General features: G+C 35.8%; 1 protein-coding gene across 3 annotated transcripts; it reads right to left on the bottom strand.

Moving 5' to 3' along the window:
• Positions 1–1,119: 1,119 nt before the first annotated feature.
• LOC149781210 (uncharacterized) lies at positions 1,120–23,867 on the bottom strand. Of its 3 annotated transcripts, none has more exons than XM_089935281.1 (3): positions 23,715–23,867; positions 13,681–13,938; positions 1,120–3,483 (listed from the first exon to the last, which is right to left on the bottom strand). In XM_089935281.1, exons 1-3 carry the CDS (start codon positions 23,767–23,769, stop codon positions 3,386–3,388), a joined length of 411 nt encoding a protein of 136 aa, XP_089791407.1. In that variant the 5' UTR covers positions 23,770–23,867; the 3' UTR covers positions 1,120–3,385. The 3 variants fall into 3 exon arrangements, with proteins under 3 accessions (XP_089791407.1, XP_089791406.1, XP_089791408.1); XM_089935280.1 differs by lacking the exon at positions 1,120–3,483 and adding an exon at positions 7,810–13,098; XM_089935282.1 differs by lacking the exon at positions 1,120–3,483 and adding an exon at positions 12,867–13,075.
• Positions 23,868–25,962: the final 2,095 nt, after the last annotated feature.

Raw genomic sequence — 25,962 nt, 5'->3', positions numbered from 1 at the left:
TCGTGGTGCTAATTTGGCTTGGTATATACACGATGTGCTGCTGTTGGTGGTGACATTGGTCCGTCGTGGTGCTAATTTGGCTTGGTATATACACAATGTGCTGCTGTCGGTGGTGACATTGATCCGTGATTATTTCGTGGTGAGGGACCAAAGCTTCGGGACCAATGGGTCTGTAGGGAACAAAATTGTTTCTACGGATCCTTAGGTAGACCAGGAGGGGTGGACCAATGGGTCTGCAGGGAACAAAATTGGTTGGATCTTTAGGTAGACCAGGAGGGGTGGACCATTCGTGGTGGCTGGCTCCTTGACCATCCGGCAGAGCGGTGGGGCTGGAAATACCTTGAGTTGTGAATTGGACGCTGCAAAATGTCCCATCTTATATGAAATATTTGTCACTGTCTGAGTGAAAACTTGTCATTGTTTATATGAAACCCGTGAACCGTGTTATCTTTAGTTATATTGTGATTCAACTTGATGTGCATCATTGTGTTAAAAATCCAGTGTTGAAATTTATGCACACGAGTTTGGTGTAGGAGTTTTCTATATTTAATCGAATAAACATGTTTTCATTATCATTCTCGGTGTCTTCGTTGCAGTAATCTGACCCAACCCGGTTCATCTTGTTTCATTGTTCCAAAGACCGCTACTACGTAATAATGCGAGTGCTTCTAAAATCAATCCTGACGCATTGATTGACAGTGAAATCATTGTTTTCACTTGTTCAGTTTTCTTTGCATGTATTGCTCAACGAAGAATTGCTTAGTATCTTCTATAAACCGCTGTTGCCTAAATTGAAAGAAGCCATCTTTGACTGACCTACTAGATAGATAGATAGATAGATAGATAGATAGATAGATAGATAAATAGATAGATATAGATAGATATAGATAGATACATAGATAGATTGATAGATATATAGATAACTAGATTGATGATAGATAGATAGATAGATAGATAGATAGATAGATAGATAGATAGATGATGATAATAGATAGATTGATAGATAGATAGATACATAAATAGATAGATTGATGATAGATAGATAGATAGATAGATAGATAGATAGATAGATAGATAGATAGAATTACTCATGCTTTTTGCTCCTCTATATTTTCACTGGAAGAAATCTTTACATCTCTTAAAAAATGGGATGACTGGATATGACGTAAAGGATGTTTTGTTCGACGCAAACAACTCCTTTCTTTTTCGGGACCAGACAAATTGAAAGCATAAGTCAAAAGATGGAAACCATACTATCTTCAATGTCGTATCGGTTATTGATATTTTGATATTGTTCCTTTATTTTTTTATAGATACCAATTTTCTACTTCTAGCCAATTGTGATTCCTACAGTTTTCATGGCTGAGGTCCCACTGTCTAAGATAAGGAATGATATTTATCTTCGTCATTATCGAGTACGAAGAGATGAAACATTCAATTAGGAAACAAAAAAGGGGAAAACATGAAAAGAAGCACCGCTAGATAAATCGACAGCTCAGATCAAGTGAGATCAGTAATTACAAATGAATAACTTCATAAGAAAGAAATATGTCAAACCAATCAAATCCATAACAGAGAGCGACACTGCAGGACGTCCATCAGAGGAAATTGGCCAAATATCAGCCACTATTACGTGGATGCCAGCAGAATGGAATGGAGGCCAGGAATCTACAGGCAAAACTAGAATAACATGGATTTGCAGCTGGCGAACAGGCCGTGAACACCTCACATTAGATTTGAAGAGAGAGAGAGAGAGGTGATTTAAGTGGTAATCGTTTCCTGGCGTAGTCTGATCAGTACGGTAGCGTACCCCTGGATAGTTTTCTATGTCAGCACCGAAACACTTTAGGCGAACCTGGTGATGGAACAGATTACAGTGGAGTGCAGAACTCGGGTCTTCGCTACCTCAGTGATAACAAAGAACCTAGGGCCTTAAATTCCGGATGGCTATTGTAGCCTTGATAAGTACACGAAAAGGTATAATAGGAAATTATTTAAGATGGTGACCATAAAGAAATTATTGATATTGAAAGTTTGAAACACGAGTTAAAATTATTACGACTGATAATTATATAGTAAATGTAAGAAAGGACTGCTAAATTGTTAAGATTTTCTATTGATAATTTGTGGAACTTTGAAACCCAAATGTTAATATATTCCCCTGGATCAAATGAGTCGCAAAAAACGTACGATAATGGCCAATGTTATTTAGATTTAATTTGACTTCAGACACATGAATGGAAAAGATAATCTAAATACAGCTTCACTTTCACATGTATAGAAGTATTATATGATTCATGTATATTTTGTGTCATTCATTAGGCTTCAATGTTAGTAATTTTTAATCAAAGTTTTATTTTTATGAGGGGAGGTGTTATGTATATGTAATTTGTATTAATATGATGTTTTAGTTCACTGTATTGTTATGTGTATCTATATTTGTTTCTAACTTCTGGTACATGATTTTATCTAATTTTTATAAGTCCTATTCACTGCTGTAATGTGAACAAAATGTCAAGTTTGGCCTACGTGACTTGAATCTTAAGAGTATAATACTGCATAGGATCTATAAATGTATATGTTTACGTACGTGTTGACAATTATTAATAATAATCTTAATAATAAGACATAAATGGCGCCTATGGCGTAGTTTCTAAGACTGGTGTGATATCTAATGTTTCGAGAATAAAACAGAAGCGTCCCATTCGATGTGCGAGGCCACGTGAATATGCTTAATTCGACGTAAAATCAAGAGTGTATGCTGTCAAGTGGGGTCTATTGCGATGTACAGTCGCAATATACGGTGTATGTATAAGGAGAAAATTAAGTAATCAGATTCATTCCAATTGTTGGAGTCATTCACACTTATTGTGTTCCTGTTGTAAGTCTGCAGACGTGTTTTATATTGTACTTAGGTATCATTCGAGAGGAGAAAAAAATTTGTTTGGACTGTTCAGTGGAAATAGAAATTGCTCATTATTTTGGACTTTTTTTATTCTGGAACTGTTATAAGGAACGTTTCATTCGTTTAGGACTGTTATTGACCTTTATTAGGACTAGTTTGGATTCACTTCACGATACTGTACGTTCCTCTCACATTTTTTATATTTATAAATTTGATAATTAAATTGTTATGATTGATACAACTTGTTGGTTTTGCTTCTTTAAGTTTGTGAAAATAGTCATAACATTGCTATGGATAATTCTATTTTGGATTTGACCTTGTCCAAACGTAAGTTCATGTTGTTCTTGACTAGAAACACTGATGTTTCTGTGGACCACATTGAGCCGCTTTCGGACAGGACAGGGTCGTTGTGCAGTCAACCTTGTTCGATGGGGCCAGGCTACTGACTCTTCCGGTTGCTGTGGAGCTTTACAGACCATGTCACACATTGTGAACAACTGTCCACTGACAAAGTTCTCCGGTGGACTGCAGACTCTGCACCTTGTTTATAATGACGCTGTTAAATGGCTGACCACGCACTGCACACGATAAATAAATAAATATGATTTACCTAAAGTTAGGCAATATTTACAACCGAATAATATAGAGGATAAAGAATGCGGTTAAAGTATTGGAAAGTGGCATGGTAAAAAAAAAAATATAAAAATGCAAAAGCTACAGAGACACTTTAAAATTAAAATCAAACAGAAGATCAAGAAATTAAAACTGTCCAAAATGATTTTGATACAAATCTTACTCGTTTGATTAACAACATGAAAGGTAAACTAACGCGTTGTGAGAGCTGCATAGAAATGATAGTAACAAAAATGATAGATGATAAATGGATTCATGATGATAAACTATAATGAAGCCATTTAGAGTTGGTGATGACATCTAAACGATAAAAGATGTTATGAATTACACAATTAATTAAACACCCGAGTTTCAACAATCTAAATCAGACACATAATTTTATGTTGACTAGAAGTGGAAACTAATTTGAGTGTGATCGAAGGTAGCATTGATAAAATAGTGAAGATGATACAAAACTAATATATTTGAAGGAAACGTTTACAATATCTATATATGAATTCGAAGCTGAAGTAAATAAAAAGACTCTCGTTCATTGATAACAGACAAAATTAACATTGATAAAAGAGGCTTTTAAAACAAAAACAAAAAATACTCGCGTTCATTGATAGCATAGTTCCAACTAACACTGATGAAAGAGACTTCTAAAATAAAAAGAATCGTGTTCATTGATAACTTAGGTCCAAGTAACACTGATGAAAGAGACTGTGAAAAAAAATGACTCGCGTTCATTGATAGCTTAGGTCCAATTAACACCGATACGCAGAATTTAAAAACAAGACACATACGATCATTGATAACAAAGGCTTTAATTGATATAAACAGAAACGCCACTCGTGTTAGGAGGTGTCATCGAGTTAAGATTATGTTACGACTTTATGGTCTAAAATTAAGTTTTAGAAAAATCAATACCTTCAAGCTTAGCAATATTCAACAAAAACGTCATTCTCCAAGTGCTATAAAATGCAAATTTAAGAGTATTCATATTAAATCCTAAACAATCCTAAAAGTTCTACCACAAGTCAAAAAAATATAGTGTTCTGAATGAATTACCGTGGTGTTCCAAATGAATAGCAATACTGAATATGCTGATAAACCAATAGCCTTTAATGTGCTGATATGCCAATAGTCGTTATATAATCCATGTCTCTTCGAGTCCTCAGCGATCCCAGAATAGTGTTAATGCAGTCACTTTAGAAGTTCAAATGAATGACTTAAATCATTCCTCTAAAATTATAACTGAACACAACTGAAGTTGATTCCAAAAGACGGATGTTAATGTACGAATAAATGAAAACGTCAATGAAAAAACAAAACTTAGAGGTTTGTCCATTTGATTAAAAGATTGAAGGAGCAAGGTTTAGTCGCTCAGTACTTGAACAGCTCTGATGTTGCTTTCTCTCCATATTTGTCTGATCATAGTGATTATGGTAGACCCGGTTTAAATGAGCCAGGAATTGAATATAATTAAGTTTTTTTTTCTTCCAACTTTCTGACGAGCGATTCGAATTTCGAACACATTTTCATAGTAATCGTGGTTGGTGTGAGAGTATGTTGCTCCCGTTTTTTTTTTTTTTTTTTTTTTTGAGATAAGAGCGAAGATGGCAACTTATAGACAATAGTCCTAACAAGCAGAACTAGATGCCTCAGTAACGTGTGTACCTCAATCTCATAAATCATCGTATCACTAATACACCCAGTTTCAGTAAACCAAATCAAGCACTCAAAGTTTGTATGACAATTCAGCAAATATATAATTGTGTTCCTGGTAGTTGATTCATACGAGTGTGGGGCCCCCGAGTGGCAGAGTGGTCTAAAGCGCTCTCAGTTACGTATCATTACCATCTCCCCCAAGGACGAGCAAAAGGGTCATGATCACATGCATTCTACCCAGACTGCTTACCAATACATTCTCAGGATCACATTCATAGTGTTTTGTTGTTGTTGTAGGGTTTAACGCCATTTTTCAGCACACGATAGGCTATACATGGCGGCCAGTATTAATGTTGGAAGAGGAACCCGGGAAAACCCCGGGAAGAACAACCGACCCACGAGAAGCTACTGGCAAGCTTTCTCACATACCCACATTGGCCGAATCCTAGACTCGAACGCACGCAGACAGAGGTGAGATGGCAGTGATCCATAACGGAGAGCGCTTTAGACCACTCGGCCACTCGGGGCCCCGTGTTTTAATAGAATCATAACAATTTCTACCATATTCTTTAATGGAACAATAACACTTTCTTTAATATGTTTTAATGGAACAATAACACTTTCTACCGTATGTTTTAATGGAACAATAACACTTTCTACCATATGTTTTAATGGAACAATAACACTTTCTACCATATGTTTTAATGGAACAATAACACTTTCTATAATATGTTTTAATGGAACAATAACACTTTCTATAATATGTTTTAATGGAATCATAACACTTTCTATAATATGTTTTAATGGAACAATAACACTTTCTATAATATGTTTTAATGGAACAATAACACTTTCTATAATATGTTTTAATGGAACAATAACACTTTCTACCATATGTTTTAATGGAACAATAACACTTTCTACCATATGTTTTAATGGAACAATAACACTTTCTACCATATGTTTTAATGGAACAATAACACTTTCTACCATATGTTTTAATGGAATAATAACACTTTCTACCATATGTTTTAATGGAATCATAACACTTTCTATAATATGTTTTAATGGAACAATAACACTTTCTATAATATGTTTTAATGGAACAATAACACTTTCTATAATATGTTTTAATGGAACAATAACACTTTCTATAATATGTTTTAATGGAACAATAACACTTTCTATAATATGTTTTAATGGAACAATAACACTTTCTACCATATGTTTTAATGGAATCAACACTTTCTACCATATAATTTAATGGAATAATAACACTTTCTACCATATGTTTTAATGGAATCAACACTTTCTACCATATAATTTAATGGAATAATAACACTTTCTATAATTTAATGGAATAATAACACTTTCTACCATATAATTTAATGGAACAATAACACTTTCTACCATATAATTTAATGGAATCAACACTTTCTACCATATAATTTAATGGAATCAACACTTTCTACCATACAATTTAATGGAATAATAACACTTTCTATAATTTAATGGAATAATAACACTTTCTACCATATAATTTAATGGAACAATAACACTTTCTACCATATAATTTAATGGAATCAACACTTTCTACCATATAATTTAATGGAATCAACACTTTCTACCATATAATTTAATGGAATAATAACACTTTCTATAATTTAATGGAATAATAACACTTTCTACCATATAATTTAATGGAATAATAACACTTTCTACCATATAATTTAATGGAACAATAACACTTTCTACCATATAATTTAATGGAATCAACACTTTCTACCATATAATTTAATGGAATAATAACACTTTCTATAATTTAATGGAACAATAACACTTTCTACCATATGTTAATAGAATATTGTTTACCATATGTTATCGAAATAATGCTTTGTTCTGGTTTTCAGCTGTTAACAATTCAATACAACCCTTCCATTTCATAAATACACTGTTTTCTTTATATTAGTCGACAAAAGCTTCTTAATTTTGGATGAATAGTTTTGTTATCTTATAGTGATGACTCTTGTTCATAAAAGAATCCCTCTATGTGTCCTCCATGATATTACTGGTCTTCTTTCGATATTGTCTTCGTGATGTTATGAAGGTAACCTTTTGCACATATTTTTGTTTAATTTGAATTTCTGTTTTGCCAATTTTAAATTTTGTAGTTCTCAAGTAAACAAATACATTGGCTATGTTTTTCTTAATTGCTTCAACTGGAGTCAAAGCTTGTGGCATCATCCCTTTCACTAGAATTATACACATCAGTTGTACCATTTACTCACCACATCAAGCTCTTTAGCAAAGAAAGGTCTATACTTCGTTCATTAGAGATTTTATTTTCATTCACAAAAATGTTTCTTTGAAGATTCTTTAAAAGTTCTCCTATATTATTAAATTGATTTTAATTTAAGAGCCATCTTTATTGGAAATGCAGCAAGTATAAAGCTACACACACACACACACACACACACACACACACACGCACACACACACACACACACACACACACACTTGGGCATGGAATATAATCTATCACTTTGGAAAAAAAAAATATAAAGAATGAAGATTTACTGATAAATGAATATGGTCATTATAGATAAGGGAATGCCACAGAATATGAAGGTCACATTTTTATTCAAAATAAAACTGAGCTATGATGTAAATGGATACAAGACAAATTAGATACAAAAAGACAATTAGTAAAATATCAAATCTGATACATTATCAATCAGTGTGGTAATAAAAATGACATATAATATCATTTATCTACTATATTATTAATTAATAATTTCATAAAACTGACATTACAATAATAATACTTGAGATGATTATGTCCACTTCATTTATGACAGTTGTACAAGTTATCTATTAAGATATGATGTCTCATTTAATTATGACAGTCTCATTTAATTATGACAGTCTCATTTTATTATGACAGTATGTATATGCTGTCTATTAGGCGTTGATGCTCATTTTATTTTTATGACAGTCTCATTTTATTATAACAGTTTGTACAAGTAGTCTATAAGGTGCAAAGTAAGTTCTACGCTTCTTGTTGTTATAGTGTTTAATGCCATTTTTCAGCACAAGATAGGCTATATATGGTGGCCAGTATAAATGTTGGATGAAGAACACAGGATAACCCCAGAAAGAACCACTGATCCACAAGAAGCTACCGGCAAGCATTCTCACATACTCACATTGGCCAATCCCATGACTTGAACCTGCACAGACAAAGGTGAGATGGCAGTTATCCGTAAGAGTGAGTGCTTTAGACCACTCGGCCACTCGGGGCCCCTAAGTTCTACACTTGACACTCTCTAATATAGTACTAATACAAAAAGGAGTAAAAACAAGGCATTTGGACCTGTACATTGCCTACTGCCTGTTCTCTTGTTAGTTACAAGTTTCTGTCATGTTGAATAACAACTGGCATGCACTTTTTGTCACACTATCATGGTACATTCATAAAAGTGCACAATATGTTTTTAAAATAATAATGAAGTGGTTTGCAGAGGTATATTTTTATGACATTTTGCATTGACTGTATGAAACATTAAAAAATAAATTTTAGCATTGAGTACAACACGCCTATGGTTATAGGGTGTAATATGACATTATTGAAAACAGTCAAAAAACATTCTCATCATTATTAAAATAAAATATAATCTTGGTCACTTTTAACAGTTTGCATGAATACAAAAAATCAAATGCCAATAATTCTCAAAAATTACAAATGTGTTCAAGTGCTTGTGCATTTATTGCAGTCAATAAGGGTATATTATAACCATTTTAATGTAACAGAAAATATTTCAATTATTTTGTATAAGATTTGTCATATAACAATGACATGTCTCATATAACAATGACATTTCACACATAGTTTGAAATCAAATACTGCAAACATTCCATATTACATTTTCTGACCTGACCCAATCTTGATACGTTCTAACGCTGACAAACTGATAAGGTAAACTGAAAAACAACAACATGTACTTGGAGCAGGCGAAATAGAGACTCAAATAAACATGAAAGGCATTGTTGTGTATGTGTGAGCAAAGATTAGTTGGCACATTAATACAAAAATACAAATATATACACATTGTATGACATTATATAAAAATGTAATGAATATACTTGTAGTAGAAAAAATGAATGTCATAAAAGTGATAGGGCAAGACAGATTACAGCATAAAAGCAAATGTTTACATCAAAATAAAATTATTTTACTGAAAAATCACAACAATACATTTGCTGGACTTTCTGTCATTTATTATTTTGAAAAATGCCTGCATAAAGCTTTGTTATAAATAGTTTTACCTAATATCACATGATACAGTGGCTTTATAATTCCTTAAGACTATTGCCATCCCCATTTGCCTCATAACAAATGTATGAAAAAGCAAACTTAACAAAGATCCGAGTCTCTATTAATTAAGAAATACTTACTTCTGTCCAGATAAAGTATGCCAAATCAAACTTGACAAAGATCCGAGTCTCTATCAATTAAGAAATACTTACTTCTGTCCAGATAAAGTATGCCAAATCAAACTTGACAAAGATCCGAGTCTCTATCAATCAAGAAATACTTCTATCCAGAAAAAGTATGCCAAATCAAACTTGAGAAAGACCTGAGTCTCTAGCAATTAAGAAAAACTTATTTCTGCCCAAACAAAAGTAAGCAGCCTCCTTGCTATAATGCATTTGTTCTTCATGTTACAAAACACACCCATTAAAGCAGCCACATGTGCAAAAATTATCTTTGTATACAGGTGCACTCACATGAGCCAATTTACCAAATGTAATCATTAAGCATCAAGTCACAATACCATTGGTGTCACTAGAGTTGGTGTCACCCAGTGGGGTAACTCTTGGTGTCACACCCATGGACTGTCTTCCATAACAGACCATACAGAATCCTTGGTAATGTCATTTTGGTGTCACCCCCTCTGATGGTGTCACCCAGTCTGGTCTGCACCCCCCACACACACACACCCTAGTGTCATTGACAATATTAACTTCTAGAATGGAAATTAGCCACCATTTTTAAAAGCAGAAACATAAATTTTCCGTACCCATAAATTAGCTCTGCATCTTTACATTTTGTGCTTCATGAAGTCTAAATGTCTAAACATCTTAATGATTATTATGTAAGTATATTGGTCGTCATCACAGGTAAACTTTCCATCACATTTTTGTACATATTATTTGCTGTATTGCTATTTTTCAATATAACAATGAGTGAGGGAAAATTATGTTTGACATCAAGTGCCAAAACTGGCTTATTGAAATACGTCATCAATTTGCAAGGACCTGTATCAAACTAAGCACAGAAGTATTATGTCAGTAATCATGTTCTTTAACACATTAACCCCTAGCGACAACTTAACAGGGCAGGATGTAGTAGCCTACTGCCGAGCTCTGTAGCATCATGGTCATGCATGATACACTAAAGTGGGTGGTATTATAGAAAGGTAGACAAATGTAGCTCTACAATGATAACAAATAAACTGGAATATCTAGTTGCACTACAAAATACAGATAAAAGAAAACTCATTTTTGGACCCGACTTTATTTCTACCCAAAATTTGCCCGTGGTCGGAATCCGATTTTGTGTCCGGATTTTATACTTTTTGGTCTCAGATCTAAGGCAAACTGGTATGAACTGCAAACAGACAGATGAGCCCTTGCAAAAAGTAGGATAAGATGGGCATCTGGAATAGAGAGTGTTCTCCATACAAAAATAATGGCTCCATTTAGCAAAAAAAAAAAAATGAACTCCAACTTTTACCCTTCTGCTCAAGTACGAGTCAACTAGCCAATGAAAAATGATGTTTCTAACACAACTAGGCAGTATGTTATTGAAAAATGACCGGGGATTTTGTGTTTTCGAGTCTATTCAGAAATAGCTTTCAAAATGTGTTTTCTACTCGATTTTCAGGTGAAAATGTCAAAAAAGCTCCAGGGGTTAATGTGTTAAAAGCGACAGTAGCTAAATGATTGTTAGATACCATATGGCCATGTCAGTGTTTATACAAGTCAGACATCCATCTGTATGCATAATGTGGAGATGATTTACTACATTAAACACTTTCATGGCAAACTGTTGACAGTTTATGTACCAAAACAATAATGAAGAAAGAAATACCTAACAGCAATGTATGTACATGTTCTTTCTCATTTCTTAAAAACCAAACTTCATATTTGACAGGAAGCTCAAAAACTCAATCACCGTAATGAAACAAACGCCATTCATTCATAATGTCTAATTGATTTGCATGGATGGCTGTAATGAAACAATAGCCATTCATTCATAATGTCTAATTGATTTTCAAATTTCATGCATGACATTTAATTGGTATGATTAAATGCAGTCCTACACATAATTAATCCCATCAAAAATAAATGAGAACTATAAATTAACCAACGTTTACAAACACAAAAGAAAGATACATGTAGAAGTAGTTATTTTCAGGCATTATAAATTCTAGTTTCCATGTCAAATAATGCTATTATACCAATCTGTCTGAATTTTATGTGTCAACAAAGACTGATGAATGACAAAGCCATGTATAATGGCACAACATGTTTATTAAGATAGAGTTTCCAGTATGGAACAAAAAAAACTTGTACTAAAAATATTCACTCTTATTAATAATACACACAATCACAATCACACTGATCTCTACACACAAAAATAAAATTGTATAAAATAGCTTTGCCTTGTGTGAATTGGGACATGCATGTATTTTGTATTAATGACAAAATGTACCTGAGTATCTTTGAAGGATCAACACTGCAAATCCTCAGACTTTTAATCTACTGTGAAATTTGAAAATAATTTTGTGTGTCCTTGAATTCTGGCCACATTTTGACCATGACAGTGACGCAAGGGCTGTAACCTCAAATCTGGTGTAGTGTATTTTGTGTCCTCGACTCTGTGTGTGTGTGTGTGTCATGATCCCTATATTCAACTATACCCTTGTTATTGAAATTTGGATCCAGTTCATTGGCCCTTCAGCATCCCATACTTTTCAAGAAAAAGTGTTGTAAACAATACCAAGCTTAGTAAATTCCTAAAATAGCAGTTTAGGATGAGATGTGTAACACACAGATGAAATGGACATGCAGATGACCTGATTTTTGGGGTTTATTGTTGTTGTTGTTGTTATAGCAACACAAGTTTATCATGATGTACCAAATGCTTTTCAACAGAACTTAACATAAACTATTATACATTACTTTTGCATATTCATCCCTTTCAAAATAAAATAGATACTGTGTTAAATTGAGAATTTCATTCATATAATGGCCTCCGATTTACTCCAAAGAACATTCGGCTATATTTCAAATAATGTAATGTAACAGTTACCACTGAACATATGAATGCCTAGTTTGTTATGCTTCCTGACAAAATAAACATGTTTTGAAAGTGGTTTAGATTTGTATCTCCATAGGTAAAAAAATTATAACCTCTTGCAGCCTTTCAAGTTGAAAGGAACTATTTAGAACTATACAACTGCCCAGATCTATTAACCATGGTAACTTCATAGATCAAAACAAGATGCCTTCGAATCCCTAAATTTTTTGAAGTTTTCTAGAACTGAAATGCAGTTTTTATCCAAATCTATTTTTAAGAAAGCAAAAGCACAAAATCACATAAATAATCAAGGAGACAAGGGAGCACTTTGTCTGACATACTCCAGATGCTGCAACACACAGGCTATTAGAGCAAAGACATAGATTTCCATCAAAGCTATCCACTCTAAATCCTCCAAACAAGTAGTTTAATCTATTGTACACATAATTAATGTCCTCGGCTAGGCGTTTTCTTGCATAACAACGATCTTCCATGGTCTTTGGGACTTGGAAACAGTTTCTCTCATAAAATGTAAATTTAACAGCTGAAATAATGAAGCAAAGTATAAATTTCTAAATCACTCGAATACATATAATTTTTTATTAGAGTAGTCATTCACATCACCTCTCTGTTTGTTACAGAGTACATATGTATTCATAACAAAATATGTTCACATTCTTTCCATCCTAATGTTTATAATATTTGGATTAATGTTTCAAGTCTTCCATTACTAGTCAATGAACTAAAGATTATCAGTATCAGTAAATCCATAAATAATCCATGGCTAATCTTAAGCTGGTAAAGCTTATCTTACACCTGGTCTAAAAATTTGTTTTCAATTATGATGTCATCTTTTTAATTCAATATATTATGCAATTACTAATTCTATTGTTTAGATGTGTGGTGGCAGAACAGCTACCATAACAAAGGTATTTAAACTCGAAGACTGATTTTGTATTTTTTCAAGTAACATACTGAAATTTGTCAATTTTAATTTCTAAATAACAATGGCTGTGTTTAAAGAAGGCGGCGTAATGTGGATGCCTTGAAAACAAAAACCACTTTTGAAACGAGATGGTCCAGAAGGGGGATATCCTATATGAGGAACAATAACGCAATATTTTACCTCTCTGTACAGTAGTAATGAAACTGTTAACTTCCCCGTACATATACCCGCACTTCTGGACTGTATTGGGCTGATTAACAACACCTGGGCAGACGGTTTCTCTAACCGAGGACTGTTGTAAATTGTTGCTGTATTGCAAGGGATTTACACTAAGACACTGTGGATTCTTGTAGCCGTCCAGTATGTGATAGATGGATTCGCTTCCATTGCTCTGCACATAGGTATAATCCAGATGAAGACATTCTATGCATTTCAGACCTAAGAAGAAAATACATAGCTTTGATATGATGTATGAAGCATTTATTTTCATCTTCCTTAAAAGCAAGCATCGCCATCTTTCCGATTGCGGGTTTGGACGTGTAGTCCCTTTACATCAAAGTATCTCAAAGCTAGTAACACACACACACACACACACACACATATATATATATATATATATATATATATATATATATATATATATATATATATATATATATATATATATAACAACAAGTTGTTTAAACATAGGTGCACTTCAAACGCAGCATGTTTATTAATCTAATACTATGAAGTCACTACTTTCGTTTGAACTGATTTCTTAGATTTCGTGGTTGCCGCAAATCGTGAAAACGAATCTTAAATCACAACGAACAATATTTTTTTCTGTGGAAACTTACTTTGAAAAACCAAATTTAATCCCATCCTTACTCCCTACCCGGGGCCCCGAGTGGCCGAGTGGTCTAAAGCGCTCACCGTTCCGGATCACTGCCATCTCACCTGTGTCTGCGTTGGTTTGAGTCCATGGTTCGGCTAGCGTGGGTACGTGGGAAAGCCTGCCAGTAGCTTCTCGTGGGTCAGTGGTTCTTCCCTGGGTTTTCCAGGGTTCTTCCTCCACCAGTTATACTGGCCGCCATGTATAGCCTATCTTGTGCTGAAAATGGCGTTAAACCCTAGAACAACAACAACTACTCCCTACCCACCCCCAGTAGCTTGAAATAAACATGTTTGGTCTTGAGGTTTAAGAAAGTATCTATTTGCTAATTCGAAAGACAACCCCAAGTCCCCACCTCAAATAATTAATGGTCGGTCCCTTATCAGTATCCGCGGGTATAAGTATCAACAAAAACTTGTATTCGTCTTTTTCTTCTTTTTTCAAACCTGGAATTTGTGAAAACAACGAAGGTAAACGAACTCACATTATGAAACCAGAACGTGTTCTTCCATGTAAACTCTTATTCTTTATGCTAATTAAAAATGTATACATTTACGTTACATCACTGTAATATCAATGTATCGTGTTATTAACCAAACTATGACACACACACACCTCTTTTGGTGGAACGAAAATCTAGATAGCAATGAAATTTTGGCATGTGAAAAAAACTGAACTGTGCTCGTGTCCAAACAGTCTCGGTAATGACCTTAATGCAAGCCTTAACCAAGGTATTACGGACGAACGCATGGTCTGACACAGATAAACGCAAGACTAAATGTCATGTCCTTGTTGTGGTGGGACAAAACAAAAGACGCTCTACTGGCTAAAAAGAGTTTCCAAAAATTCAAGACCATCTCTTCCTTTTAACTTCAATCTGTTAAAACCATCTTTGAGGTTCTTTAGCGATAACAAGATTTTCAAATGAGCTATTTTGGTGGACATACTGTGTGTCAACTTTGCATTATTCTTATTTACGACCAACAACGCATCGTAAGAAGTCTTCTGGTGGAAACTTCATGTTGATCTGACATGGTCAATAAACAACAGACTGGCACTATTTCTATTTAGTACCAACTAGAAATCATTAAAAGTCTTTTGGCTAAAGCACAATGTCGATATGACCAGCCATCTATGAAAAGCAGCGATAACAAGATGTTCAAGATGGCCTCTGTGATAGTTATATCAGATCACAATTTCATTTACGACCAACTAGACATCATAAGAAGTCTTTCAGTGAAAACATCGTTCGGATAAGGTCATAATAGCCATCAGATCAACACCCTTTTCATTTTGGAAGACTATATATTACAATAAGTTTTCTGCTGAAAACAACCATTCGGACAGGGTCATACTGGACCATTGACACCATTTTCATTTAGGACCAACTATACAATATAGGAAGTTTTCTGGTGAAAACCGCATGGCAACTTGTACTTTTCATTAAGAGGACTATCAATAGAAAGATTTTCAAGATGGCCACTGCGTCGGTCATATCGGACACAGTTTGTAAAGCGTGTGTACAGTTTTATGGCAAACCTCCAAGTAGTTTAGGAGGAGTAGCGGCAACAAAATTTTGCCAATGGGCTGTCTAACGACAGATGGCAAACGAACAACAGGTGGCAGACGAACGCTGAACAACATACCAACATATAAGCTCTTCTGGTATACAACCAGTAGAGCTAAAAATCTAGGTAAAATAACATACACAGGACGTGTCACTCTCAAATTAAATTGACCTTTAAAATGAGCACTCATCGCCTAACATCTTCATTAAAATGTTAACGCGATGGATGCTTGCAGCAGAAAAAGAAATAATGCTTCAATTCTCTTATTTTCTGTAATTTATGACCATTACTGTATAAACACTTCATTCATCTTTAATTGATTATAACCATTAATATATAAAACATTCATTCGTCGTGTTATACAGGAACAATACATCCGGGCAAAGACATGATGTTCTAAGTTACTGGCTTAATGTCGGTTAGACCAGCTCCACTAGACCACGACCACCAACAGATGCTGTCATTTGTAAAGAAGATATTAACTGGTGGGTAAAACTTTTTGGGCAAGTACACATGAAGCACGAATGCCCTTTCATAGTGCCTGAAAACTGATTTAAACGCAAAACTTCATCTGGTTAAGACGGACTGACTATGATATCGCTCTACTCCCTTCCACTGTCGTTGTGGGACATACTTAAAATATATGGATAGAACGTGACTTTAGATACGATGAGAATATGCAGTTGTTCTTGTTGTGATGGTAACGAGGCTGTTGCTCGGGTGGCTCGAAACAACTGACGAATATGTCAATGTGGCACATACAACTCTATGCAGCCCAGTCCATATTAACTCGAAGAGCCAGTAAAGCCGAGACACGAGTGCGTGCGCTCAACTGTATTTGTACTACAACCGGACGATTTGTGAACGTACTTAAACCTCTTCTACTAGTATTTCTAAACCTGCATTAGACCCAATGGAACAACCAGACAATTATTTGAATATATTACATGTGTGCAGTTTGAAGAGGGCGATTTTTCAACACCTTCCTATCGCAAAATGCAATCAGTACTACTTCTGCATCGCAACTCTGAACTTTACACACACATACACAAAACTTAAACAATCTAGAATGTGTTTTGGTGATGTAGCCTAAACGCGGATTCGTATTTAGTTCGTCTTTTGAAGATATATTTTAGATTCTCGCCCAAAAAGCCAAAATACACGCTCTCAAACATTCCTGAGTTTGCTCGCTCTAACAACACGAGCTGATCTCAGAGATTAAAACATGGCTTATCAATGATCGGCATGTTCCGCCATCTTTTCCCTTCTCTACTCCCGTCTCACTGGTGATGTGGGTTCTAAACTGAAGAGAGAGGTTCTTGACCGATCTTGGTTTGGGGTGAAAAGAAGCACAAAACATTGCGCTTGAGTCAAGAACCTTGTTGCTGTGTCTCGTCCAAGGATACCCATTATGCAATGTTCAGTTGCTGTTACAAAAATAAAAGAGTTTATGTATTAGCTAGACTCTGTGCAAGAATGAAATACCAGAGATATCGTAAAGTGGGGTAATGAAAAGGGTGCCGGTCGAGAAATCACGAGTTTTCTCTGACAATACAGTCTGAGTCGCCCACCATACACTATCTCTGGTGGCACATGAAAGAATAATGTTAATCTGAGTTACTGTATGACAGCAACTTTCCTTCCAAGTTGTATGTAATAAGATTTCGTTTATCCACTTCATATGTACCTATATTCGGCTATTTCTGCGCCTCAGATGTACGTCGGCGCAGCAATTAACATAATAATTCATACATTTTCTTCGTCGGAAATAAGTAAATCCAATTTATTGGGCCACCTCAGCTAGTTCTAGGACTGAATTGACTCTGTGTGACTGCCTGTGATGTTAGGAATTAAAAAAAAATAATACGATCATTCTTAATCTCTTGGTCAACCCTAGTCTCGTAAATAGCCCAAGTGATCCGTCGTGCTGACACTGACATACATTCCCTGTATGATCCCAAACTTCATTAAGTCCCAGTGTTTTTCAAAACCTATCACTTCTATTTAGGCATTAGGGAACAGCTGACTGCATGCAAGATTTAATGACCTCCGAAACTAAAGAGCTTGAAAACATGCAAATCTATTCACCTCAGAAAATGAAAACTTGATAACGAAATTACTCCTACAAGAGTGGTCAATTTTACATTTTGCAAAACTACAAGTTGACGCATTTTTACTAAGGATTGTACTGATTATAAATTACAATCTAGACATATAGTAAATTTTCCTTATCAAGTCATGAAAACAAAGTAATGGGGCCAAATGTTTTGGAACTATTTTGTTACTCTTATGATACTAACGTGTCCCCTGAGCTGATCGGTGTAATTATACTATCCAAAATTGGATATTAAATCGCCAGAAAAAGAGGTGCTTACTTAACGGCGATGGTGAAGACTGGATATGATCCGTAGAATTAACCTCAAAGTTATCCACTTATCGCACACATATCCCAGTTGCTCCTCTTGTACCTTTTGTTTTTCTTACAGCAAATGAAATTGTTCCATCATTCAAAAGATTTCCATAAATGTATGAAAGCATTCACTCTGTTAAAATTATTCACCTTATTCTAATAGTTGGTCACCGAACTCATTAACATTCCTTTTTATACATAAAATTGCCAACTCAAAACTGAGAAGACGAAGAGCTCATTTTGTCTCAAGTTTTTTATGTTTTCGAAGGATTTTGTTGTTGTTTTGGGGTTCAACGCCATTTTCACCACAACATAGGCCATACACCATGTATAACTTGGTCGAGGAAGGAACCGAGAAAACACCCATAATGAACCACTTACCCGCGTACGCTACTGGTATCTTTCTCATATACCCACATTGGCCGAGCCCGAGACTCAAATCAACAAAGATAGAGGTGAGATGGCAGTGATCCGTAAATGAGACTGCTTTAGACTACTCGACCACACGGGACATCCACCTTTTCGAGAGAGAAAAAGCCGCGAATGATGACATTATAGTGTCTTAAATTATGGAACTTGTTCAAGGGATTGATATTTTTTGAATTATGTAGATAAGACCATGCAAATGTAACAAGTTACCAAGGATGACGTTGGTAAGACCATGCAAATGTAACAAGTTACCAAGGATGACGTTGGTAAGACCATGCAAATGTACAAAGTTACCAAGGATGATGGCAAGACCATGCTACTGTAACAAGTTACCAAGGATAATGTTGGAGGGAGAACTTTTTTTACAACTCTCAGGTGGTTGGTATTAACAAATAGACAAAACTGTCAGACAAATTGCAGTTTGACATTCCAATATACCACCCAATATTTAGAAACATATCAAGGTTTATGAGAAACCCAACCACATGAATAAATCTGTTCCACAAAAGGAAAGCGGACTTGAAAATGTGAAGCTTAAAAAACAAATCTATTATAAATCCACATGACAAATGAACAAAGTGCATTTTTAACGTTGAAATGGATGAGTGTTGCAAAATGTGGAAGTTGAATGTTAAGATTATGTTCCTTGGAGAGTTTCTTAACATGGTTTGTTTATTCTGTTACTCGATTTGATTAACTTTCCTAAGTCTAAGTGATCTCGTGCTCTCTACAGAACAAATTGTTTTAAAAATTTGGACATGTTCTTTAATTTGCACAGTTGTGCTCTCTCTCTCTCTCTCTCTCTCTCTCTCTCGCAGGCGCACAAACACACAAAACCATCGTAACGTTAGTGACAGGGGGTGCCTCCCTCGCGTTGTTTCAGTTTTTGGGGGCCGCCAGCGAGATGAACACTCTACTACTCGATACGCCCAGCACCAATGACGTCATTAATCAATATTCCAATTGGTAAGACCCATCTGTTCCCTACGGCCTAGCCAAGACGTCTCAGAATTTACAACAGAGGAAACGTCTGAGAGAAAGCCGCTGTCGTACAATAACTTTATAATTCAATTGAACCAACGTCATCAAAACATTTGAGAGTCGATTAAGGACGAACTATATTTCTAGCCACAAAGGCGAAAATGCATCGGGGGAAGAGCGATTTTCGAGGCAACACAGTCGTTTAGCATGTTGATCATATTTACAAAGAATACCTCGTCATATACTTGGAGAGGAGGGGATTATGCTGCAGATGTCAACTATAAAAGCTTCTGTTTAAACTCAACTTTGATTCTTCCATACCTGAAACACCAATAATCTATATTCTCTTAAAACTCTATGACATAATTTACGTAATACCGTGTTCAAAGCGTTAGCCTTACTGAAGTTGGAGCAGGCATTACCTTTCCCCGATACGTGTGCGGACATGACGTATGATGGATAAAAGGAGCTGGCTTTAGCAGAGGTAATAGTCAAAGATATTCGCGACATGCCACGAACAGGAAATGGACAGTGACTGCGTGGATATTTATTGAAATGAAACGTAAAAGCATCACCTACTTTTGGTTTAGTCTGTGATGGCTTAAAATATGGTGAAAACAAACTGACGACTCCAATATTCGCGATGAATTACGGAAATAGTGTGCAATACAAAACGTCAGTGCCATCTCGACTTTTTCACATGATATTTCTAACCTCGAAGTCACAAACAGAAAATAAACAAACAAAATGCCTCATTTCAGTAAAACAAAATTATCGAAAACACCTTGAGAATAATTCCCATCTATTTAAAATTTTAATGGGAAGCCTCATTGTTTAAAATATCAATCTAACATGAATAATCTTTCCATCTTTCGCCGTGTTCTACTTGATTCTTGTTGATGTCAATGGATGGATGGGATATATTGGATTTAACGGCACTATAGCACAATTATGACACAACGGAAATTAAATCTATAGTTCTAGTAAATTCGAAAACTTGCATGAAAATAAACCGCTACCAGTAAATGTAGACAAAATAAAAATAAATAAATAAAACTTTCAAGTAAATGTAAGCATGTAATCTTTCACAAAAGACGGCAAAGAATTTACAGAACTTAAAGCAATTAAATGACGAGTTCAATTAAAGCAATTAATTGACGAGATCAATTAAAGCAATTAACTGACGAGTTCAAACTTAATGACAGTCACATACTTTTCTCGATTAATGGTACATTAGTACAAAGTTAGGCTGTTTAATATGCCCCGATTCATTTAAAGGCGCGATTGTATCCGTGTATGTATGTATGTGTGTGTGTGTGTGTGTGTGCGTGCGTTCGTGCGCATGCGTGCGTGCTTTTGTTTGTGTTTAACTTCAGATCGCAGACAAGGTGGATGAATGGATGCCTGCATACCTGGCTGAACGCAATCTATCTACCTACGGGAACCTGCTATCACGCTTTCTCGCGTACCAACGGTGGTCGAGCCAATACTGAGACTTTCGCGGACTGAGGTAAGATGTGTGAGTGATCGGTAAAGGCAAACGCTTTACACCACTGGGACACCATGGACTCCGACCGGGAGTGGGGGTGGGGGCATAAACCTTGAGACAGGTCAAGAATGTATTTTGGCGAACATAGTTTTTTATTGCGCTTTAGCGTACTAACGGGACGGATGCCCTGGCCGCCTGATGTCTTAGGGCGCCAAAACAGCCGATAAAAATTAAATTGTAGAAAAATCGTTGGGCAACCATCGTCGCCCAGGCGCCATTTACTCTTAGTACGCCACTGCTATTGCGGGTTATTTATTTCTTGATTTCCGCATAGAATATAACACAAACAGGATAACAAATAAATAGGGTAAAACAGATAACACATAGAGTATAACACATAAATAGGGTAAAACAGATAACACATAGAGTATAACACATAAATAGGGTAAAACAGATAACACATAGAGTATAACACATAAACAGAGTATAATAGTAATATAGTTGCACTGTAGTTTAATGATTTTAAGTTTCGTGGTGATGGGGGGTCTTTCTTCAAATAAACAATAAATGCAACAAACACGATTAAGCAAGGTTTGTTATGTAACCTATCTTTTTGGTCGTTACATCAGGTGACTTTTAACAGCAGAAAGTACATTGTAATTACTTCTAACTGTATGAATGGCTATAGTACATGTTGGTGACTGCTAACAGGTACAAGTATTCAATACTTCAAAAACCAAAACAATGTATATTATTTCAGTTTCTATAACTTTACTAAAATTGACAATCAAATAAATGAGTCCGAAATGACTTTTATCTATTTTGAACAATCACTATAAATAAATAAATAGACTGTATACATACTGTCTTGACACAACTGCTGTCAGGTATAAAAAAAAAAAAACATCCTGATCACCGATGTAACGGACAAGTAACTTCAACTCTACACGTTTAAAAAGGATCAATTCAGAAGTGAATGTCGTTAGTTTGCGCGTTGTCAACTGTTTTATAACTTTTCATACATAGCAAAATAAACTGGTCTAGTTTTAATTGATCAAATATTGTTACGTAATTGTATTTGCCCTAATGTAATCTCCAATCAGCTAGAATTCATTACAGTGTACATTTACTGGTGTGCTACTTGAAAGCCCGATTGCCAAATTGTATCATGATATAAACAGGTTTACGTAATGATTTTGGTCGTTACACCATGAATTCATTTTTGGCCATATGGCTCCAAGCGAACATCTCAAGGTTTATAAATCTATTTTGGTCAATGCCCCATGCATTTTGGACATAGGCCTTCAAATGAGCACATCAGAAATTTTAATTATTTCTAACTGATTATCTAAAATACATTATTGTAATTACATGTCTATTTTTTAAATTTTAATTACAACTGTATTTTTTTTTTAAATTTCACGTTTTCAAAAAGTGTAAAAGTCCTAAAGATACACCTTCAGCTTTGTACGAACTTCTTGAGCTGCCGAGTGGTCTTAAAGGGCTCACCATTTAAGATCACTGTCATCTCACCGCTCTCTGCGTGGGTTCGAGTCTCAGGCTCAGCTAACGTGGGTACGTGAGAAAGCTTGCCAGTAGCTTCTCGTGGGTCAGTGGTTATTCGCGGGGTTTTCCAGGGTTCTTCCTCCACCAGTTATACTGGCCGCGATGTACAGCCTATCTTGTGTTGAAAAATGGCGTTAAACCAGGCTAAAATAACAAAATCCGTAACAAGCAGTTGTAAAGTTACGACTACTCACCTGTAAGACTAATGACAACTATGGCTTGATCACTATGGTGCAATGTATTAGCCGTCCATTTATTTTTTTTAATTTATAAACTGAAGAAAAAAATGTAATTCCTTGTTTTACTTGCAGATGTTTACATATATTTGGCTATTGGTAACTACAAAAATGTAATCAAGGCACGCAATCAATTAGATTTAATTGCACTGTACAGTTTCTGCTGCGCGTGTGTTAAGTCACATGTCTACACACACCCCACACCCATCCCTAAATAGTGTCATGATGATAAGGTGCACATAAATAATCAACGAATCCTCTGTCAATACATGCACAGGCTAAGGTGACGGCCCGACCAGCCATGTTACTAAAAATAAAACCATACATGCGTCATTACAAATACCGTCAACACAACAATATTTCAGAACATGTATAACGTACGCATTTCACCCTTAAGCAATAACCAGTTGTACACGAAAGTAAAACGTTTTAAATTGATATGTACACTTTTCTCCTACTGTTGGTAAAGAATTTATCGAAAATTTACTTTATCCGTATATAAATTGAACGTACGCTATTTTAAATTTCAAATTAGTTGCCGCCCGACACAAGCTTGCAAGGTATGTGTACAACACGTACAATGAATCCATGTGTGGAAACTTGCTTCATTGATATTAATTATTTACCAAAATTATTGTAACTAATGACATGTTTGACTTACCTGAGACATATTTTATCAAACTGAGCAAAATCGTCACTGTTAACAGGGTATTCATTTTTCCTTCGAGAATAGTCTGACAGTGTCGATACGTACTAGACTTGTTCCACTGTAGGCAAACTGTTTGTAGGCCAAATGACTAGATGAATAGGTGTTCTAATTCTGTACGCTCATACTCTGCGCGTAAAGAATTAGGCGTCATTGTCTTGCCTCAGCACAGTAAGTCTGTACTGGAAATGTACGTATGTGTGTGTGTGTGTGTATATATATATATATATATATATATATATATATATATATATATATATATATATCGTACAAAGTCGATTTTTTTCCACTGTAGCGAAACTGTTAAGGAAGACAGTTGTCCATATACTTGACAGAAATATATGTAATTTTCTTACTTCTACACAATATATATGTACCGGGTTTGTATGATAAATATTGTTATATATTATTTAGTGAAAATTAGTCTGACTTTGGAAACGAAATATATGGTTTTCAATTCCTGTGTGGATTGCTAGCCCCATCAATGGGACTATCATTCTCATCATCATCATCATTATTTTTATTATTGATATTTGTATGCTTATTATTATTGTTGTTGTTGTTGATAGCTAAAGAGATAATCGGCCGCTCCGGTGGCCTAAGTGGTTAGAGCGTCCTCTTCGGATGCAGGAGGTTGCGGGTTCGAAATCCGGCCGAGTCATACCAAAGACTTATAAGGATAGTATTGGCAGCTTCCTCGCTTGGCGCTCAGCATTAAGAGGTTTGTGTTAGGACTGGTATCAGGATAATATAAGTGGGTGGAACACGATGCTACATGTTTGCTGAATGATGTTCCAGTGCAAGATATCGCTATAAACCGCCACACAGCAAACATCGCAGCGATATGATTGAAAAAATTGTAAAAAGCTATGTTAAAAATCCAAATCACATTAATACAGCACGACAGCAAAGACCGACAATGTTCCGACTGCAAATGTATCAATCAGAACACTCATCCTTTTCTGTCATATCGAGAAAGAAAAGTCCGATCTAATTCGCCACATTGAGAACTATATTTGGAACTACCGTTTTCACATGGCGCAAGGAGACAAAGTCATGCAATATATGTGGTGCATTCCGAATGAGGCGATTCATCAAACTGATCGGATTTATGTGCATAACGTTGACTATGTCAGCGATTATTTCTTGACATGTTAGAAATGGTAGAGCGATGATTTGATTATTGTGACCCATTATAAACTGAACTGAATGTCGCGCTATTGTACCTCAACTGCAGCAGAAATGCAGAGAACAACACAGACCCCTCTTCCTGGCCTTTATAGACCTCACCAAGGTGTTCGATCTGGTCAGCAGAGACGGACTCTTCACATTCCTAGCGAAGATTGGATGCCCTCCAAAGCTGCTAAGCATGATCCAGTTCTTCCTCTATGTAATGAAAGGCACAGTGCAATACGATGGCTCAACGTCGGCCCTCTTTGACATCCTCAGCGGAGTGAAACAGGGCTGCATCCATGCACCCACGCTCTTTGTCATCTTCTTCGCTGACCTGCTCAAGCACGCCTTTGGGACGTCCACAGAAGGTATCTACGTGCACATGCGATCAGACGGCAGACTGTTCAACCTGGCATGACTGAAGGCAAAAAGCAAAGTGCGCAAAGCAACCATCAGGGACATGCTCTTCGCAGACGATGCTGCTCTAGCCACTCACACAGAAGTGAGCTACAGTGACTGATGAGCCGTTTTGCTAAAGCATGCGATGAGTTTGGGCTGACCATCGGCCTAAAGAAAACAAACTTGATGGCTCAGCACGCGGACCCCAAGCATCGTCATCAACAACTACGAACTTGAGGTAGTCAGTCGGTTCACGTACCTCGGCTCTACCATCACCAACAACCTCTTGCTCGATGTTGAACTCAACAATCTGATTGGAAAGGTATCAACAACTCTCTCCAGATTGTCGCAGTGAGTGTGGAAGAACAGCATGCTGACCCTGAACACTAAGATCTCCATGTACCGTACCTGCGTGCTAAGCACTCTCCTGTACGCCAGTGAAACCTAAACACCTCACAAGAGAAAAGACTGAGCGCCTTTCACATGCGATGCCTTGGATGCATAAGCATACAAACAACGAAGTGCTTGAACGTGCTAAGATTCTCAGCATGGTCACACTCCTCCGCCAACGTCGCATCAGATGGCTGGCCATGTACGTCTGATTGATGACAGACGGATCCCAAAAAACATT

Source organism: Sinohyriopsis cumingii, chromosome 15 (assembly GCF_028554795.1).
Source record: "Sinohyriopsis cumingii isolate HCF-2022 chromosome 15, ASM2855479v2, whole genome shotgun sequence".
In the NCBI taxonomy this organism is placed as follows: domain Eukaryota; kingdom Metazoa; phylum Mollusca; class Bivalvia; order Unionida; family Unionidae; genus Sinohyriopsis; species Sinohyriopsis cumingii.
Note: the sequence above shows the minus strand (reverse complement) of the source record. Positions and strands in the feature narration are given on the sequence as shown.

Bases quoted from the DNA above. Each gene is read 5' to 3' on its own strand.
- LOC149781210 (XM_089935280.1), bottom strand. From the start codon at position 23,769: ATGAATACCCTGTTAACAGTGACGATTTTGCTCAGTTTGATAAAATAT. The intron at 13,939-23,714 runs GTAAGTCAAACA...TTTTCTTCTTAG, and splicing joins TTTGATAAAATATGTCTCAG to GTCTGAAATGCATAGAATGT. The intron at 13,099-13,680 runs GTAAAATATTGC...TCATTATTTCAG, and splicing joins CATTACTACTGTACAGAGAG to CTGTTAAATTTACATTTTAT.